General features: G+C 44.2%; 2 protein-coding genes across 9 annotated transcripts in view; one reads left to right on the top strand and one right to left on the bottom strand.

Moving 5' to 3' along the window:
- RMDN1 (regulator of microtubule dynamics 1) overlaps positions 1-5137 on the bottom strand; it is a 36466-nt gene extending 31329 nt beyond the window's left edge. For 2 of the 7 annotated variants that reach the window (XM_027561619.1, XM_027561621.1), the window contains exon 1: positions 4892-5134. In XM_027561619.1, coding sequence (XP_027417420.1) covers positions 4892-5020 — 129 coding nt within the window. In that variant the 5' untranslated portion in view covers positions 5021-5134. Of the gene's footprint in view, positions 1-4485; positions 4590-4891 lie in introns of all 7 variants that reach the window. The other 5 variants (XM_027561620.1, XM_027561617.1, XM_027561615.1 and 2 more) reach the window with 5 other exon arrangements.
- Positions 5138-17851: 12714 nt separating this feature from the next.
- CPNE3 (copine 3) overlaps positions 17852-20606 on the top strand; it is a 48465-nt gene continuing 45710 nt past the window's right edge. The window contains exon 1 of one of the 2 annotated variants that reach the window (XM_027561608.1): positions 17852-18057. The gene's annotated coding sequence lies outside the window, so the exon portion shown is untranslated. The remainder of the gene's footprint in view (positions 18058-20606) is intronic. The other variant, XM_027561609.1, reaches the window with a different exon arrangement.

The raw sequence follows: 20606 nt of genomic DNA, 5'->3' as shown, positions 1-20606 counted from the left end.
CTATCAAAAAGAGAAATTAAGAAAACAATCCCATTTATGATTACACCAAAGAGAATAATACCTAGGAATAATAAACTTAACCAAGCAAGTAAAAGACCCGTACACTGAAAAGTATGACTGATGAAAGAAACTTAAGAGAGTGTACTGGAAACACATTCCACGTTCATGGTTTAGAGGAATTAATATCGTTAAAAGGCCCATACCACCCAAAGCAATCTGCAGGTTTAATAAAATCCCTATCAAAATTCCAATGGTGTTTTTCACAGAAATAGAACAAACAATCCTAAAATTTGTATGAATTACAAAAAATTCGAAGTAGTCAAAACAATCTAGAGAAAAAAGAGCAAACCAAAGGCATCATGCTTCCTGATTTCAAACTAAATTAGTGATCAAACTAGTATGGTATTCACATAAAAAACAGACATATAGACCAATGAAACAGAATTGAGAGCCTGGAGATAACCCCATGCCTATGTTGCCAGTTAATTACCGTCAAGAATATATAATGGAGAAAGGATAGTCTCCATGGTGTTGAGAAAACTGGACAACCACATGCAAAAGAATGAAACTGGACCACTTCCTTACTCCATACACAGAAATGAGCTCAAAATGAATTAAAGACTTCATTTTAAGACCTGAAACCATGAAACGCCTAGAAACATAAAGATAAGCTCCATGACACTGATTTTGGCTATGACTGAATTTGACACCAAAAACAACGAAAGCAAAAAAAAAAAAAAATAATAAGTGGGATTTCATCAAACTAAAACAACCTCTGCACAGCTAAGGAAACAATGAACAAAATGAAAAGGCAACCTCAGTTCAGTTCAGTTCGGTAACTGAGTCATGTCCGACTCTTTGTGACCCCGTGAATCGCAGCACGCCAGGCCTCCCTGTCCATCACCAACTCTCGGAGTTCACCGAGACTCATGTCCATCAAGTCAGTGATGCCATCCAGCCATCTCATCCTCTGTCGTCCCCTTCTCCTCCTGCCCCCAATCCCCCCCAGCATCAGAGTCTTTTCCAATGAGTCAACTCTTCGCATGAGGTGGCCAAAGTACTGGAGTTTCAGCTTTAGCATCATTCCTTCCAAAGAAATCCCAGGGCTGATCTCCTTCAGAATGGACTGGTTGGATCTCCTTGCAGTCCAAGGGACTCTCAAGAGTCTTCTCCAACACCACACTTCAAAAGCATCAATTCTTTGGCCCTCAGCTTTCTTCACAGTCCAACTCTCACATCCATACATGACCACAGGAAAAACCATAGCCTTGACTAGATGGACCTTTGTTGGCAAAGTAATGTCTCTGCTTTTCAATATGCTACCTAGGTTGGTCATAACATTTCTTCCAAGGAGTAAGCGTCTTTTAATTTCATGGCTGCAGTCACCATCTGTAGTGATTCTGGAGCCCCAAAAAATAAAGTCTGACACTGTTTCCACTGTTTCCCCATCTATTTCCCATGAAGTGATGAGACCAGACGCCATGATCTTCATTTTCTGAACGTTGAGTTTTAAGCCAACTTTTTCACTCTCCTCTTTCACCTTCATCAAGAGGCTTTTTAGTTCCTCTTCACTTTCTAACATAAGGGTGGTGTCATCTGCATATGTGAGGTTATTGATATTTCTCCTGGAAATCTTGATTCCAGCTTGTGCTTCCTCCAGTCCAGCATTTCTCATGATGTACTCTGCATATAAGTTAAATAAGCAGGGTGATAATATACAGCCTTGACATACTCCTTTTCCTATTTGGAACCAGTCTGTTGTTCCATGTCTAGTTCTGTTGCTTCCTGACCCGCATACAAATTTCTCAAGAGGCAGGTCAGGTGGTCTGGTATTCCCATCTCTTTCAGAATTTTCCACAGTTTATTGTGATCCACACAGTCAAAGGCTTTGGCATAGTCAATAAAGCAGAAATAGATGTTTTTTCTGGAACTCTCTTGCTTTTTCGATGATCCAGCAGATGTTGGCAATTTGGTCTCTGGTTCCTCTGCCTTTTCTAAAACCAGCTTGAACATCAGCAAGTTCACGGTTCACGTATTGCTGAAGCCTGGCTTGGAGAAGCTTGAGCATTACTTTACTAAAGTGTGAGATGAGTGCAATTGTGCGGTAGTTTGAGCATTCTTTGGCATTGCCTTTCTTTGGGATTGGAATGAAAACTGACCTTTTCCAGTCCTATGGCCACTGCTGAGTTTTCCAAATTTGCTGGCATAGAGTGCAGCACTTTCACAGCATCATCTTTCAGGATTTGAAATAGCTCAACTGGAATTCCATCACCTCCACTAGCTTTGTTCATAGTGATGCTTTCTAAGGCCCACTTGACTTCACATTCCAGGATATCTGGCTCTAGGTCAGTGATCACACCATTGTGATGATCTGGGTCGTGAAGATCTTTTTTGTACAGTTCTTCTGTGTATTCTTGCCACCTCTTTTTAGTATTTTCTGCTTCTGTTAGGTCCATACCATTTCTGTCCTTTATCGAGCCCATCTTTGCATGAAATGTTCCGTTGATAACTCTAATTTTCTTGAAGAGATCTCTAGTCTTTCCCATTCTGTTGTTTTCCTCTATTTCTTTGCACTGATCGCTGAGGAAGACTTTCTTATCTCTTCTTGCTATTCTTTGGAACTCTGCATTCAGATGTTTATATCTTTCCTTTTCTCCTTTGCTTTTCACTTCTCTTCTTTTCACAGCCATTTGTAAGGTCTCCCCAGACAGCCATTTTGCTTTTTTGCATTTCTTTTCCATGGGGATGGTCTTGATCCCTGTCTCCTGTACAATGTCATGAACCTCAGTCCATAGTTCATCAGGCACTCTATCTATCAGATCTAGTCCCTTAAATCTATTTGTCACTTCCACTGTATAATCATAAGGGATTTGATTTAGGTCATACCTGAATGGTCTAGTGGTTTTCCCTACTTTCTTCAAAAGCAACCTAGTGAAAAGGAAAAAATATTTGCAAATCATATATCTGATAGGGGGTTAGCAACTAAAATATATTAAGAACTCATACAATGCAACAGCAAACAAAAAATCATGCATTAAAAAAAAAATGAGCAGAGGATCTGAAGAGACATTTTCCCAAAGATTTAAAGACAGCCAACAGGTACATGAAACGGTACTCAACATCACTAATCACCGGGGGGGAAGCAGATTAAAACCATAATGAAATCTCACCTCACACCCATTAGGATGGCCATTATCAAAAAGACACGATATAGCCGTTCTTAATTCATAAGGTTCATGGAAACATTTCAGTAAACAAATCAGGTAATATTTAACATATAATGCCTGGTTATAGTAATGGTTCAACAAATGTTAGCTGTTATTATCTAAACTATGATCATTTCACTAAAATGGAATTTTTAACTCCCCAAAGCTCTAATTTGGAAACTTGAGGCTAATGTCATACTTAATACACCTCCTGATGAAAGGGAAAGTGGACAGTGAAAAAATTGGCTTAAAGCTCAACATTCAGAAAACGAAGATCATGGCATCCGGTCCCATCACTTCATGGGAAATAGATGGGGAAGCAGTGGAACCAGTGTCAGACTTTATTTTTGGGGGCTCCAAAATCACTGCAGATGGTGACTGCAGCCATGAAATTAAAAGACGCTTACTCCTTGGAAGGAAAGTTATGACCAACCTAGACAACATATTAAAAAGCAGAGACATCACTTTGCCAACAAGGGTTGTCTAGTCAAGGCTATGGTTTTTCCAGTGGTCATGTATGGATGTAAGAATTGGACTATAAAGAAAGCTGAGCGTCGAAAAATTGATGCTTTTGAACTGTGGTGTTGGAGAAGACTCTTGAGACTCCCTTGGACTGCAAAGAGATCCAACCAATCCATCCTAAAGGAGATCAGTCCTGGGTGTTCACTGGAAGGACTGATGTTGAAGCTGAAGCTCCAATACTTTGGCCACGTGATGCGAAGAGCTGACTCATTGGAAAAGACCCTGATGCTGGGAAAGATTGAGGGCAGGAGAAGGGGACAATGGAGGATGGGATCGTTGGATGGCATCATCAACTCGATGGACATGGGTTTGGGTGGACTCTGGGAGTTGGTGATGGACAGGGAGGCCTGGCATGCTGTGGTTCATGGTGTTGCAAAGAGACGGGCAGGACTGAGCGACTGAACTGAACTGAATACTCCTCCCATTCCTCTGTTCACATCATGAAACATCAACTCATGTGGCTATAAGCTCTGACAAGGAAAGGGATCTATCCTTACGGTCATTCATCCCTCCCTCACCCCAGAACTCTGAACATAGCAGGAAATTAAAAATGTGTGTTTAAAATAATGAAGCCTCTAGTTCAAACGATACATACCCAAAGCGCAACCTCGCCCTTCCACCCTGTTTCACAGATTACACAAACCAAGACCAATCAGTCTAACAGAAATGCCAAAACTGGGATGACAGTCTATCCCAACATCCTTCCTTACATTATGCAGATGAAGCAAGAAACTAGAAAATAATTTTTTAAACCTACATAGCAAAAAAGTCTGAGTCGCAGGAATTTTCTTTTCACACCGCAAGCTTTCCCAGGTACGACAGACTGACAGCCTCAGGAGCCGTCACTGTATCGGGCCATCACTGAAAGGGAAAAGCATCTCAGGGCGGTCAAGGGCTTTCTCCCCACAGGCAGGAGCAGGTTCTCCCGGGCCCTCGCTCCTCCTCCAACCCCGGTTTTCAGAAAGGAAAGCAGGCTTGCGCAAAGGAGAGGACCTACATCCCTCGCGGTCACGGGAGTGCTCCAGGCGCACGGCCCTGAGGTCCTTCCTCAGCTCCCCACGCACCCTAAGGCGACGCGGGGCCCCCGGGCCTCAAGAAGGAAGGCGCCGCCGGAGAACGGTCGCTAGGGGAGGAAAGCGGGAGAGCTGGGGCAGCGAAGGTACCTCAGAGGCGCCGAGTCGCCAAGGAACGCGCTGCCCCCGGCTGCCGGCAGCACCTGCCGGAAGTCTAAGTCCCCAGGCGGCGCTACGTCCCACAGGGAAAAGGCACCAAAAGCGCACGGCTAGCGCCATGTCGTATAACTCTCAGTGCTGACTTTTCACCTCTTCAGCCGCAAGGAGCGGGGCAGAGCTAAAGGCGTTCCGTCTCTCCAGAGGGAGTCGCGCCTGCCCACTTCCGGTTTCACGTCCGCTTCCGGTTTCACCCCCGCTTCCGGTACCGCGCGGCAGCTTCCGGCGCACTACGTCCGCGGGCGGGCAATGCCCCATTAGGTGGGACGTAGTGGCTACTCTCCCCTGCGCCCGCTGGGACGCGGCCCGGAAGATAGCGACTTTCTGGCTGCAGACTTCTACCCATCCTAGGAGTTTGTCTTGGCTTTGGCACAAGGGCAGATCAGCATTCCGTAATTTACGTCAGATCAGTCGCTCAGTCGTGTCCGACTCTTTGTGACCCCATGAATCGCAGCACGCCAGGCCTCCCTGTCCATCACCAACTCCCGGACTTCACTGAGACTCACGTCCATCGAGTCAGTGATGCCATCCAACCATCTCATCCTCTGTCGTCCCCTTCTCCTCCTGCCCCCAATCCCTCCCAGCATCAGAGTCTTTTCCAATGAGTCAACTCTTCGCATGAGGTGGCCAAAGTACTGGAGTTTCAGCTTTAGCATCATTCCTTCCAAAGAAATCCCAGGGCTGATCTCCTTCAGAATGGACTGGTTGGATCTCCTTGCAGTCCAAGGGACTCTCAAGAGTAATTTATGTATGCAAATACAAAATGCTTTAAAAAAAAAAAAAAAATTCTCTGCTGCCTCCAGAGGTGGGGAGAATGCTGGTACTGGAGGGTCCGTTAAGGAAATAAATGCTTGGGAGGATTAAACTATTCTATGTAAAGGAAAGAATGAAGGAGGAGGAGGATGTCAGAGAGAAGTCAGAGACAATGACCAGCCTAGGGACTTCCCTCCTGGTCCAGTGGCTAAGACTCCATACTTTCAACTTAGAGGGCCTGGGTTCCATCCCTGGTGAGGGAACTGATCCCGCATGTTGCAACTACAAGTCCACAATCTTCACCTAACAAGGGGCTTAGCCGAATAAACAATGACCTGCCAAAACTGATGCAGTAAGAAGGACTAGAAAGAGGAAGCCTTTGGGCAGAAGGTTGACAGCTGTTATATGCTTTGGATTGTATGGTATGAAACCCCTGGCTTACCCTCAAAGTATTCAGTACTGTGGGCCTTGCTTCTCACTGGACTAGAATTCTTTTGAAGGGAAAGAAGAGGTTTTGAACCTACCTCAGAGTTGATGTGAGAGAAAATACAGGCTGAAAACCTAGTAAATGGATTACATGAAAAATTTTTATGGCCAATAAGGGAAGATAGTTACAGTTTTGTTTTTTAATTAGGTTACACTTATATAGTACTCTTAATACTATGTAGTGAATTAACACACACTTTCATTTCATTTGATCTTCCCAACTACATTGTGAAGTGGTATCCAAAATTAATAAACAAGTGAACTATAGCTTAAAGAGTTTTATTATTCAAGGATACATAGCTGGTAAGTATTGATTGGTCATTGCTCAGTCCTGTCCAACTCTTTGCGACCCCATGGACTGTAACCCGCCAGGCTCCCCTGTCCATGAGGTTTTTCAGGCAAGAATACTGGAGTGGGTTGCCATTTCCCCCCTCTAGGGGATTTTCCCAACCCAAGGATCCAACGCCCATCTCCTGTGTCTCCTGCATTGGCAGGCGGATTGTTTATCATGGAGCCATCAGGAAAGACCAGTAAATATTGGTAGAAGAGTTGAATTCATGTCTTCCAACAACAAGTTCAAAGCTTCGTCTATGGGATTTCTCCTTCCACCGGTTGATCAACCACATTTCTTCAGGATTATATCAGTGATATCCCTATTGTGTTTATTTTTAAAGCATTTTGTAAAAGATATACAGGTCCTTTTCACAATTTACTTTCTCTTTAAAAAAAATTTCTACTGGTAGCTTTCTCAATATTGCTGAATAATAGGTTTTTACCACTGAATGGCATCATAATCCTGAGATTGACTTTCTGATATTTAAACCAGAGTTAAAATTTTAATTAAATTTTTTATTTTGAAAAAAAAAATCTAGATCCTTAGAAAAGTTGCAAGAAATCTGATATATTCTTTGCCATCCATTATTTTTAGATCCTTAGAAAAGTTGCAAGAAATCTCATATTTTCTTCACCTAAATTCATCCATGATTAACATTTTGTCACATTATCTTTAAGTATCATACATATAACATGTATATTTTATTCCTGTTATTATTTTCTATTATTGAACTTGTTAAGAGTAGATTACACATATCATGACTCTTCAAGCCCAGAAACAAGGACATTCTCTTATTTAGTCCTAGTGAAGTGAAGGTCGCTCAGTTGTTTCTGACTCTTTGCAACCTCATAGACTATACAGTCCATGGAATTCCCCAGGCCAGAATACTGGAGTGGGTAGCCTTTCCCTTCTCCAGGGGATCTTCCCAACCCAGGGATCGAACCCAGGTCACCCACATTACAGGCAGACTCTTTACCATCTGAGCTACCAGGGAAGCTCAATAATACTGGAGTGGGTAGCTTATCCCTTCACCAGCAGATCTTCCCCACCCAGGAATCAAACTGGTGTCTCCTGCGTTGCAGTTTAGTCCCAGTACAATGATCAAATTCAGGAAATCAAAGTTGACAGAATATTATTGTTTAATATACAAGGTATGCTTATTGTCCCAATGCTTTCCTTCATAGTAACAATTTTCCCCAACTCAGATAAAATCCTGATTACTTGTTGTGTTTAAGTCCTGTTTCTTTAGTCTCCTCAAGTCTGTGATATTTCTCTCTTGGCTCCAGGGACAGTATCTTTGCTTACCTCCCGTGAGCCTCAGATTTCCCTCTGTGATATTTTTTCTGTCAGGATTCCTTCCCATTCTATTTACTTCCTTGTCACCCTCCCCTGTCCCCTGATCACACTCCACTATTCCTTACCTAGGTAATTCCTATTCATCTTTCAACTCTCTGTCCAAATGTTACTTCCTCAGAGAAAATTTTCTTGATTCCCCTTAGTATATTTTCATTTTCTTTATGACTCTAAGCACATTTCATAATTTATTTTATATATTTGTGATTATTTGTCAATCTGGAATAAATTTTAAAGATAACAGTGATAAGAATCAATAATATGTGCCTTCACTATACTGTAACCTCAATGATGTGTCAGATTTTTGCATATAATAGGGCCTGACACAATTTCTTCACTCCTTAAACAAATATATTTTGCTCTGCTATAGTATGCCTGGGAGAAGTCAATGGCACCCCACTCCAGTACTCTTGCCTGGAAAATCCCATGGATGGAGGAACCTGGTGGGCTACAGTCCATGGGGTCACCAAGAGTCAGACACGACTGAGTGACTTCCCTTTCACTTTTCACTTTCATGCACTGGAGAAGGAAATGGCAACCCACTCCAGTGTTCTTGCCTGGAGAATCCCAGGGACAGGGGAGCCTGGTGGGCTGCCATCTATGCAGTCGCACAGAGTCGGACACGACTGAAGCAACTTAGAAGCAGCATAGTATGCCTGATATTCTTCTAGGCTGAATGAGTAATTCTTAGTGGAGTATATGTTTCAGCTGGGAAGAGATAGTAAACAAGATAAAAGATATGATAGATAATAAAAGATATAATGTGTGTGTTAGTCGCTCAGTCGTGTCTGACTCTTTGCAACCCCATGGACTATAGCCCACCTGGCTCCTCTGACCATGGGATTCTCCAGGCAAGAATACTGGAGTGGGTGGCCATTGCCTTCTCCAAAGATATGAGACAGTGCTAAATGCTGAAAAGGAAGATAAGCAGGAAGGGGTATAGGTATGCTTCTTTGTAGGCATTACAGTTTTAAATAGGTTGGTGGCCACAGAAGAAATCACTGAGTGAGAAGGGGGAATGAGTCATTGAAGATATATGGGGGCAGAGCATATCATGTGGGGGGAAATGAAAGTGCAAAGGCCTGAATTAGGAAGTCAAGCGACATTTTCTCTGAACATAAGGGCTTCCCTGGTGGCTCAGATGGTAAAGAATCTGCCTGCAATGCAGAAGACCCAGGTTTGATCCCTGAGTCAGGAAGATCCCCTGGAAGAGGAAATGACAACCCATTCCAGTATTCTTGCCTGGAGAATTCCATGACAGAGGAGCCTCGTGTGGTAGAGTCCAGAAGTCCTAAAGAGTCAACACAACTGTGTGATTAAAACTAACTAACTAGCACTCTAAATTGAATGAGCAAGGAGGAGAGTATTAAGAAGAGATAAGGTCAGAGAAGAGATGGGGACCAAGTAATGTAGGACCTCATAAACCATTGTAAGTGTTTTCCCTTTTTTTCTTTGTATGATTGTATGTGACACAGGCTTTCCAGGTGTCTCAGTGGTAAAGAATCTGTTTGACAATGGGGAAGATGCAGGTTCTACCTCTGGGTCAGGAAGATCCCCTGGAGTAGGAAATGGCAACCTGCTCCAGTATTATCGCCTGGAAAATTCCATGGACAGAGGACCCCTTGTGGGCTGCAGTTCATTGGGTTGCAAAGAGTTGGACATGACTGAGCACACACACACACACACACACACACACACACACACACGACACAGTCTAATTTACATTTTAATTAGATTCTTCTGACAGTTTTGAAAACAGACTAGGGGAGCTGGTAAGGAAGCAGTTACTAGGATTTACTGTAATCTAGAAAGAAATTGTGGTGACTTGGACTAGGCTGGAAAATAGTCAGAAGCCAGACGTAATTTGAAGGCAGAGTTGATAGAATTAGCCAACACCCTGGACCAGATGAGGTGGGATCTGACAAAGGCAAAGATTTCTCCAAATGTTTTGGCCCAAACAGCTGACATTACTTGAGATAAAGACTCTGGGAGATACAGATTTTGGAAGGAAGATCAGGAGGGTATATTTGTACATTTATATTTGAAATGATTATTAGACATCTGTGTTAGCCACTCTTCAAGATGGTCCACAATGGTTCTTAACTCCTGAATATACTCCTTTGTGGGATTCCATCTCAAATTAGATATAGTTAGTTCAGTTCAGTTGCTCAGTTGTGTCTGACTCTTTATGACCCCATGAATCACAGCACGCCAGGCCTCCCTGTCCACCAACTCCCGGAGTTGACTCAAACTCATGTCCATTGAGTCGGTGATGCCATCCAGCCATCTCATCCTCTGTCGTCCCCTTCTCCTCCTGCCTCCAATCCCTCCCAGCATCAGGATCTTTTCCAATGAGTCAGCTCTCCCCATCAGATGGCCAAAGTATTGGAGCTTCAGCTTCAACATCAGTCCTTCCAATGAACACCCAGGACTGATCTCCTTTAGGATGGACTGGTTGGATCTCCTTGCAGTCCAAGGGACTCTCAAGAGTCTTCTCCAACACCACACTTCAAAAGCGTCAATTCTTCGGCACTCAGCTTTCTTCACAATCTGACTCTCACATCCATACATGACCACTGGAAAAACCATAGCCTTGACTAGATGGACCTTTGTTGGCCAAGTAATAGCTCTGCTTTTTAATATGCTATCTAGGTTGGTCATAACTTTCCTTCCAACAAATAAGTGTCTTTTAATTTCATGGCTGCAATCACCATCTGTGGTGATTTTGGAGCCCCAAAAAATAAAGTCTGACTCTGTTTCCATTGTTTCCCCATCTATTAGCCATGAAGTAATGGGACCAGATGCCATGATCCTTGTTTTCTGAATGTTGAGCTTTAAGCCAACTTTTTCACTCTCCTCTTTCACTTTCATCAAGAGGCTTTTTAGTTCCTCTTCACTTTCTGCCATAAGGGTGGTATCATCTGCATATCTGAGGTTATTGATATTTCTCCCAGCAATCTTGATTCCAGCTTGTGCTTCTTCCAGCCCAGCGTTTCTCATGAGGTACTCTGCATATAAGTTAAATAAGCAGGGTGATAATATACAGCCTTGATGTACCTTGACTTTCCTATTTGGAACCAGTCTGTTGTTCCATGTCCAGTTCTAACTGTTGCTTCCTCACCTGCAGATAGGTTTCTCAAGAGGCAGGTAAGGTGGTCTGGTATTCCCATCTCTTTCAGAATTTTCCACAGTTTACTGTGATCCACACAGCCAAAGGCTTTGGCATAGTCAATAAAGCAGAAATAGATGTTTTTCTGGAACTCTTTTCCTTTTCCCATGATCCAGCAGATGTTGGCAATTTGATCTCTGGTTCCTCTGCCTTTTCTAAAACCAGCTTGAACATCAGGAAGTTCATGGTTCACATATTGCTGAAGCCTGGCTTGGAGAAGCTTGAGCATTACTTTACTAAAGTGTGAGATGAGTGCAATTGTGCGGTAGTTTGAGCATTCTTTGGCATTGCCTTTCTTTGGGATTGGAATGAAAACTGACCTTTTCCAGTCCTGTGGCCACTGCTGAGTTTTCCAAATTTGCTGGCATATTGAGTGCAGCACTTTCACAGCATCATCTTTCAGGATTTGAAATAGCTCAACTGGAATTCCATCACCTCCACTAGCTTTGTTCATAGTGATGCTTTCTAAGGCCCACTTGACTTCACATTCCAAGATGTCTGGCTCTAGGTGAGTGATCACACCATTGTGCTTATCTTGGTCATGAAGATCTTTTTTGTTCAGTTCTTCTGTGTATTCTTCCCACCTCTTCTTAATATCTTCTGCTTCTATTAGGTCCATACCATTTCTGTCCTTTATTGTGCCCATCTTTGCATGAAATGTTCCCTTGGTATCTCTAATTTTCTTGAAGAGATCTCTAGTCTTTCCCATTCTGTTGTTTTCCTCTATTTCTTTGCATTGATCGCTGAGGAAGGCTTTCTTATCTCTTCTTTCTATTCTTTGGAACTCTGCATTCAGATGCTTATATCTTTCCTTTTCTCCATCTTTGACTGTGAAGAATAAAATCAGTCTGATTTTGGTGTTGACCATCTGATGATGTCCATGTGTAGCGTCTTCTCCTGTGTTGTTGGAAGAGAGTGTTTGTTATGACCAGTGTGTTTTCTTGGCAAAACTCTATTAGCCTTTGCCCTGCTTCATTACATACTCCAAGGCCAAATTTCCCTGTTACTCCAGGTGTTTCTTGACTTCCTACTTTTGCATTCCAGTCCCCTATAATGAAAAGGACATCTTTTTTGGGTGTTAGTTCTAAAAGGTCTTGTAGGTCTTCATAGAACCGTTCAGCTTCATCTTCTTCAGTGTTACTGGTTGGGGCATAGGCTTGGATTACCGTGACACTGAGTGGTTTGCCTTGGAAACGAACAGAGATCATTCTGTCGTTTTTGAGATTGCATCCAAGTACTGCATTTCGGACTCTTGTTGACCATGATGGCTACTCCATTTCTTCTAAGGGATTCCTGCCCACAGTAGTAGATATAATGATCATCTGAGTTACATTTTCAAATTAGATATAGACTGGTTTATTTGACCACTGGAATATGGCAAAAGTGATTGTATATGACTCCTGAGGCTAAATCATAAAACTCATTGAGCTTTTGTTGTGGTCTTTTAGATTGTTTGCTCTGGGGCAAGCCAGGAGCCGTAGGATACTCAAGCAGCCCTATTGAGAGGGGCCGGTGGGAACGAAGCTGAGGTCTCCCACCAGCAAAGTGCACCACTGTTACATGTAAGCAAGCCATCTTGGAAGTGGATCCTCCAGCCCCAGAAGACAGCTGCAACCCTGAAGAATACCTGCCTGCAATTCTCATGAGAGATGATGAGCCAGAACCACAGAGCTAAGCCACTCTGAAGTTCCTGAGACACAGAATTTATATAATAAATGACAACTTTATTTTTGTCATCAGTCAGTTCAGTCTCTCAGTAGTGTCCGACTCTTTGCAACCCCATGGACTGCAGCATGCCAGGCCTTCCTGTCCATCACCAACTCCTGGAGTTTACTCAAACTCATGTCCATCGAGTCGGTGATGCCATCCAACTATCTCATCTTCTGTTGTCCCCTTCTCCTCCTTCCCTCAAGCTTTCCTAGCATCAGGGTCTTTTCCAATGAGTCAGCTCTTCATATCAGGTGGCCAAAGTATTGAAGTTTCATATTCAACATCAGTCCATCCACCCAGGACTGATCTCCTTTAGGATGGACTGGTTGGATCTCCTTGCAGTCCAAGGTACTCTCAAGAGTCTTCTCCAACACCACAGTTCAAAAGCATCAATTCTTCGGTGCTCAGCTTTCTTTATAGTCCAACTCTCACATCCATACATGACCACTCAAAAAACCATAGCTTTGATTAGATGGACCTTTGTTGGCAAAGTAATGTCTCTGCTTTTAAATATGCTGTCTAGTTTGGTCATAACTTTTTTCTTTCCTTAGTCATATCTCATTGAATTTAAGTTTTTATTGGAGTATAATTGCTTTACAATGTTGTGTTAGTTTGTGCTGTACAACAAAGGGAATCAGATAAATGAATACATATATCCTCTCCTGCTCAGACCTTCCTCACTCCTTCCTGCCCATCTGACCCCTCCTGGTATCACAAAGCACCAAGCTGAGCTCCCTGTGCTGTACAACAATCTGCTTTACACATGATAGGATATATATGTCAATGCTACTCTCTCAATTCATTTTACCCTCCCTTTCCCTCTCTGTGTCCAGAAGTCCTTGCTGCATGTCTGTATCTCTATTCCTGCCCTGCAAATAGGGTCATCAACACTATTTTTCTAGATTCCATGTATATTGTTTTTCTTTTTCCGACTTACTTCATTTTGTATGACAGAGTCTGGGTTCATCCACATCATTACAAATGACTCAATTTCACTCCTTTTTATGGCTGAGTAATATTCTGCTCGCAAAGAGTCGGACACAACTGAGCGACTGAACTGAACTGAACTGAATGTTCATTGTATGTATATATCATATCTTCTTTACCCATTCATCTATTGATGGACATTTAGGTTGCTTCCATGTCCTGACTATTATAAATAGTGCTGCAATGAACACTGGAGTACATGTATCTTTTTTAGTTATGATTTTCTCAGGGTATATCCTGCCCAGTAGCAGGATAATAAATGACTACTTAATTGCAAGCCCCTAAATTTGGAGTAATCTGTTATGGAGTAGTAGATAACTAATACACCCCCAAAGTAGAAAGCTGGAATCTAGAGTTTCAGGATTTGGAAGTTTGGTAAACTTCACAATATAGATGGAGGACCTCCCTGGTGGCCCAGTGGTTAAGAATATGCCTGCTAATGCAGTGAGCTTGGGTTCAACCCCACAAGCCTGGGAGCAACTAAGCCCGTGTGCCACAGCTACTAAACACTCATTCTAGATCCTGCAAGTCTCAGCTACTGAGCCGAGTGCTGCAACTACTGAAGCTCATGTGCCCTGGAGCGTGTGTTCCGAAACAAGAGAAGTCACCACAATGAGAAGCCCACGTTCTACAATGAAGAGTTGCACCCACTCGCAGCAACTAAAGAAAGGCCATGCACACAAAATACATAATAAATAAATAATTTTTAAAAAGAATATAGATGAATTTCAAAGCTGTAAGGCTAGATGAGATAGCTAAACGTTTGGATGAAGATAGAAAAAAGGAAAGTCAAGATCTAAACCCTGGGGCACTCCAGTGTAAGAACTGGGAATAGGAGGACCAAAAACCAAAGGATATATGAAGGAATAACAAGTGAAGTAGAAGAACACCAAAAGAATACATATATATATATATATATATATTTTTTTTTTTTTTTGTATTTCTCGTTCATTTTAGCATCCCTTTTCATCCCTTTAAATCTCCGGCAGGTGTTTAGTCCCATGTCTATTTGTTCTTTGTTTCTAGAACCTTGTTATGCCTGATACATAATAATCATTCAATACATGTTGAATAAAAGAGCGCATAAATAAGTACAAAAGTAGAATGGAATTAAGACTATAGTTTGAGAAGAATAAATAAGTTAATCAGCAACAGCACTGTCCATTTAGATGAGAGAATGCTTATTGGACACTAAAAGTACAAAACCATTTCATTGTCTCTGCTCCCAGTGGTAGTGGAGACAGAGGTCATCAAAGTTGGTATTGATATTATGTATTCTGAAAATTTTGAAACTTGCAACAAAATTAAGGTAACCCAAGGACCTTCACTTTACTGTTAAAACAGAATAAAAACCAAAACATAAAGGTTGTTTTTACCAATCTTTTAGTAAAAACAAAATAAGATACTTCTCTTTCCTTTCTGCTATGTTCCAACCACAAAGGTTGCTTCTGTTCCTGCAGTTTGCCAAGTCTAGACTTGCCTTTGCCCCTGCTGTCTTTCCTCTGCCTTCAGATCCTCTTCACATGACTGGCTCTTTAAATAAAATACTGTAACCTTAGAGAGGCCTTCTCTGTCTGAATAGGCTCTCATTATCCTCAAGTCCCTTTCTGTCACATTGTGTTGTTGTTCATTCATCCAGTCATGTCTGAATCTTTGTGACCCCATGGACTGCAGCACGCCAGGGCTCCCTGTCTCTCACCATCTCCTGGAGTTTGCCCAAGTTCACGTCCATTGCATCAGTGATGCCATCCAGCCATCTCATCCTCTGAAGCCCTCTTTACCTCCTGCCCTCAATTTCTTCCCAGCATCAGGGACTTTTCCAATGAGACGGCTCTTCACATCAGGTGACCAAAATACTGGCGCTTCATCTTCAGCATCAGTCCTTCCAATGAATATTCAGGGTTGATCTCCCTTAAGACTGACTGGTTTGATCACCTTGCTGTCCAGGGGACTCTCATGAGTCTTTTCCGGCATCACAGTTTGAAGGCGTCCATTATTTGGCATTCTGTCTTTACGGTCTAGCTCTCACAACTGTACGTGACCGTTGGGAAGACCAGAGCCTTTACTATATGGAACTTTGTCAGCAGAGTAATGTCTCTGCTTTTCAACACAATGTCTAGGTTTGCCATAGCTTCTATCACATTACTCTGTATTATTTTCCGCATAGTACAATAATGTGAACAATAATCCATGTCAAGGTTGCAACAATGAGCTTTACTCAAGGGCCTTAGGAATTGCAATTTGGGAGACAAGGACTTGGGTAAAAACCAGAAGAGTGCTTCTGGAGAGAGAGCCAGGGGCTTATAAAGGGAGATACTACGAGGTTGTTAAAGTTGTCTGGTGAGAATTATGGCTGATTCTGATGCAGAAAAGAAGATATTTCTTCTTAATGGGGAGCTGTTACTAGGGTCAGATAAATATCTTGAGTCTCATGGATTTTGGGCAGATGGTCTAGATGCTCCTACTAAGAGTCCACCTGAGCTGAGATGTGCATGTCTCACTCCCTCAAGGGTTCCTGGCTCCATTTTAGGAAGCTCTTTTAGCAATATCTACTCCATTTCGATTTTTCTCTCACAGCACTTATGGTTATCTGAAATCATTTTGGTTCTTTTAATAACCAAAATGATAGGTTCTCCCTCTAGAATAGAAGCTTCTGTTTTTTTGCTAGTTTATCCCATCTCTATAGAACAATGCTTGGCACGAAACAAGGACCCAGGAGGTGTTGAGTAAAGGAAGGAATCTTCACTTGCTTTGATACAATTATACTTTGCATATTTTTGGATTAAAAGAGAAGCCTGGTTTAGAAGTCTGTATTTCTTCATTTACTTTCCCATATCTTCCGTAATTAAAAAAAATTATCCTTTGCCCATTTTTCTATTTTTTTGAAAGCAATTTATACTTAAGATACTAACCCTTTCTTTGAAAGTCAGTTTTGTAGCAAATATTTTTTTCTCATGTTTGCCTATTGATCTTTGTCCCGTTTTTTTTGGGCGGAAGTTCAGATTTCAAGCAGTCAAATGTAGCAATGTTTTCCATAATACTGATAATTTGTTTTAACTCAGGCAGCATCAAGTCACAGTTAGGTGGGGTGCTTAGAGATTACTTTGAATCTGTGAATTCGGGCAGTAGGCCAATTACTTAGCTATCAAACCTCAAGTTACTCGTATTTTTCTAATTTGCAAAATGGGGATAATGGCACTAAATACGTCACAAACTGTGAGGACTGAATGAAATTAAGAATATCAAATAATTCCGATAGTGTGCACATTGAAAGCGCTCTAACAGTGGTTCAGTTCAGTTCAGTCGCTCATTTGTGCCCAACTCTTCGCAACCCCATGGACTGCAGCATGCCACACCTCCCTGTCCATCACCAACTCCCGGGGGTTTACTCAAACTCAAGTCCATTGAGTCGGTGATGCCATCCAACCGTCTTATCGCCTATCGTCCCCTTCTCCTCCTGCCTTCAATCTTTCCCAGCATCAGGGTCTTTTCAAATGAGTCAGTTCTTTGCATCAGGTGGCCAAAGTGTTGGAGTTTCAGCTTCAGCATCAGTCCTTCCAATGAATATTCAGGACTGATTTCCTTTAGGATTGACTGGCTTGATTTCCTTGCAGTCCAAGGGACTCTCAAGAGTTTTCTCAACGTAACAGAGGGTAGGAGTTAGCACTTGTCTACTTTCATGCTGAACCTGATTCTTTCCTGGTTCACAATGCGGTCTAAATTTTCTCAAATGTAAATTCTTATATTTTCAGGAATTTATTTTGGTGTACCGGATAACTTACTTTAAAAGCCTGAAGTTTCCTAGGGGTTTTCAGTAAGAAACCAGTTTCCGGCAGGCAGTGGCCGAGGTGGGCGGAGCCGGTCTCAGCCCCGCCCCACCCCGCCCCTCAACCGGGCCCCGCCCTGCCCCTCGTCCGGGCCCCGCCCCTATCCCCGCCTCGTCCCTCGGCCGGCCCCAGCCTCGCCTTGCCCCTCAGCCCCGCCCCGCTTCGCCAATCATCCCCGCCCCTCGCCCCGCCCCTCCACCCCGCCCCTAGGCCTCGCCCCTCGACTGGGCCCCGCCCATCAGCCCTGGCCCTGCCCCGCCCCTCGGTCCGCCCCTCCGCCCCGCCCCGCCCTTCGGCCGATCCCCCGGGTTTCCTTGGACTCACGGCGACTGGGAGACTGTGCGGTGTCCGCCTGCCGGGTCCTTACGGAGGGACTCCCATCCCTGTGGCCGAGCCGTGAGTGCGGACTCTCCTCTGCTTCGGGCCCGGTGTGGCGGGGCACCCGGAACCCAGCGGTCCCCTGGAGAGGAGAAGGAGCCAGGTCGGGAGAGCCGGGGATCCGCGCGACTGGGCCGGGCCGCACTCGCGCTGCGGGCGCATCCGGGGCTCCGCGCGGCCCGGACTCGGCCGGGCGCATGGGGCCTCTGCAGCCGCTGGACGGGCGATCGGCGACCGACCCAGGGCCAGAGTTGCCCGGAGTCTTCCGGGGGAGCCGGAGCTCCGGGCTCAGCTCCGGGCTACAAGGCGCCGCCTGCGCTTGACCTCTGGTGCCCGGGAACCCACGGCCTCCTCCGGCGGGGTTGGCGGGCTTGCGGCCCGGGGAGACACGCGGACTCGCGGCCCGCTCTGTGTTTCGCTAGTACCGGGGGGAGCGGGGCGCGCCTCGGTAGCGGGGGACCCCAGGGGAGCTGCCAGATCGTGGGGTGGACAAAAGTGACTCCGTATGGGGGTAACGCAGGAGGCTGCGGGAAAGCGTATCCTAGCGGCTCCAGTTCCGGCTCCAGCTTCGAATTTCTAAGGTTTAGTGTTTTGGGCTCACTACCACCGAGGGCGTGGAGGAAGTGCGGTTAGGTTTGTTTTGCATTACCAGAACCTCTGGGAGACCGAGCAAACCTATCACTGACGTTACCTGTGATGGTGATCCACACTTTCTGTTTATCCTCGGTACTATCTTTCCGTGGCTGCCTCTGTAACTGCTAATCAGGTAGGAGGAAGAGTGGCATTGAGTGCACCGAGTACTGGTTACAGGATGGCACAAACCCTGCTAGACAACTTTCCTATATGTTAGTTCACTGAGTGCTCACAACCATCAGCTTAAGTGGTATTGCTATTTCGTTTCATACTCGAGGAAACTCAGATTGCATAAGTTTCCAAATTGCACAAGGATTAAGTGGTAGTAGCATTAGAACTGAAATTCAGATCTGTATGATTTCTGCACCCAGGCTTTATGGCCTAATGTGAAAAAACATTATTGGGGCTTTTCTGATGACTCAATGGTAGAGAATCCACCTGCTAATGCAGGAGAGGAGGGTTTGATCTCTGCGTTGGAATGATTCCCTGGAAAAGGAAATGGCAACCCACTCCAGTATTCTTGCCAGGAAAAATCCTATGGACAGAGGAGTCTGGCTGGCTACAGTCCATGGGGTCGCAAAGAGTCAGACATGACTTTGCGACTGAACAACAACGAAGAATATTATTACTCTTTGGGATAAGATGGATACCAAGGTTTGAGATCTATTCTTTGAGATTTGTTAGCTGTATGACCTTGGGCGGGTTGCTTAGCCTTTTAGGGCCTGTTTCTGCACTTGTAAAATAGAGATAAAATACCTCCTATGTCATAGGGTTGTTATGAAGATTGAATAAGATCTTTTTAGACCACACTTAGCCAAGTGTCTGGCACATAGTGGTGAACTATATATAGCAACATATATCCCACTGTTGTCATTAATTGTGGACGGCAGACTGCACCTCTGAGTGCTGCCAGCTAGCACTTATGCGGACCTAGAGCAGAGGCAGAGGGAGGCAGAAGAGGGTCAGAAGGGAAAGCTGAGGACAGATGGCACGGATGGTGGCGATTATGGGCGTGCCAGTGATCTGTGCGGCCCAGGGCCACTCTTCTGCTTTCATGAGAGTTTTTTAAAAGGCAGTTTGTTATAGCTGATGAACTGGAAAAACATCCCACTCTGGGCTGAAAACATTCTGAGAGGTGTCTGGGAGGGGACTGTGCTGAGGACTCCCGCCTGTGAGGGGGAGCGCGTTTCCACAGGGCCTGGCACAGCCTTTCAGGATTTCTTCTCCCAGATCGAGCGCCTGAAGAAAGGAGAAAGACAGGAGATTTCAGGTTGGGGAAAACAAAACACCTCTTTGCCTTTTCACTTCAGTTCAGTTCAGTTGCTCAGTTGTGTCCGACTCTTTGTGACCCCATGAATTGCAGCACGCCAGGCCTCCCTGTCCATCACCAACTCCCGGAGTTCACTCAGACTCACGTCCATCGAGTCAGTGATGCCATCCAGCCATCTCATCCTCTGTCGTCCCCTTCTCCTCCTGCCCCCAATCCCTCCCAGCATTAGAGTCTTTTCCAATGAGTCAACTCTTCGCATGAGGTGGCCAAAGTACTGGAGTTTCAGCTTCAACATCAGCCCTTCCAATGAACACCCAGGACTGATCTCCTTTACGATGGACTGGTTGGATCTCCTTGCAGTCCAAGGGACTCTCAAGAGTCTTCTCCAACACCACAGTTCAAAAGCATCAATTCTTCAGCGCTCAGCTTTGCCTTTTAAGAGTTGGTAAATGGCTGGACACTTCTTCTAATTTTACCTGTAGCTGTGGACACTTTATAGACAATGATATTCATTTTCACTCAAAGTTAAGGCAGCCTAAATGTTGCAAATTTGTACAGCCTCTTTACAGGGCTCTCACTGTTGCCCTGAGTATTTCCTCTGTAGCGTGGGTCCAGACACCCAGCTCATACCGCACCCTAGCTCCTGTCAGTTCTCGTGTGGCTTTGGACACAGTTTACTTGCCCTCTTTTTTTTTCCAGTGATTCCTGTGATTTTTTTTCTCCTACTATTATTATAATTTACTTTTCTG

The sequence above is a fragment of the Bos indicus x Bos taurus genome, chromosome 14 (genome assembly GCF_003369695.1).
Source record: "Bos indicus x Bos taurus breed Angus x Brahman F1 hybrid chromosome 14, Bos_hybrid_MaternalHap_v2.0, whole genome shotgun sequence".
Classification (NCBI taxonomy): domain Eukaryota; kingdom Metazoa; phylum Chordata; class Mammalia; order Artiodactyla; family Bovidae; genus Bos; species Bos indicus x Bos taurus.
Note: the sequence above shows the minus strand (reverse complement) of the source record. Positions and strands in the feature narration are given on the sequence as shown.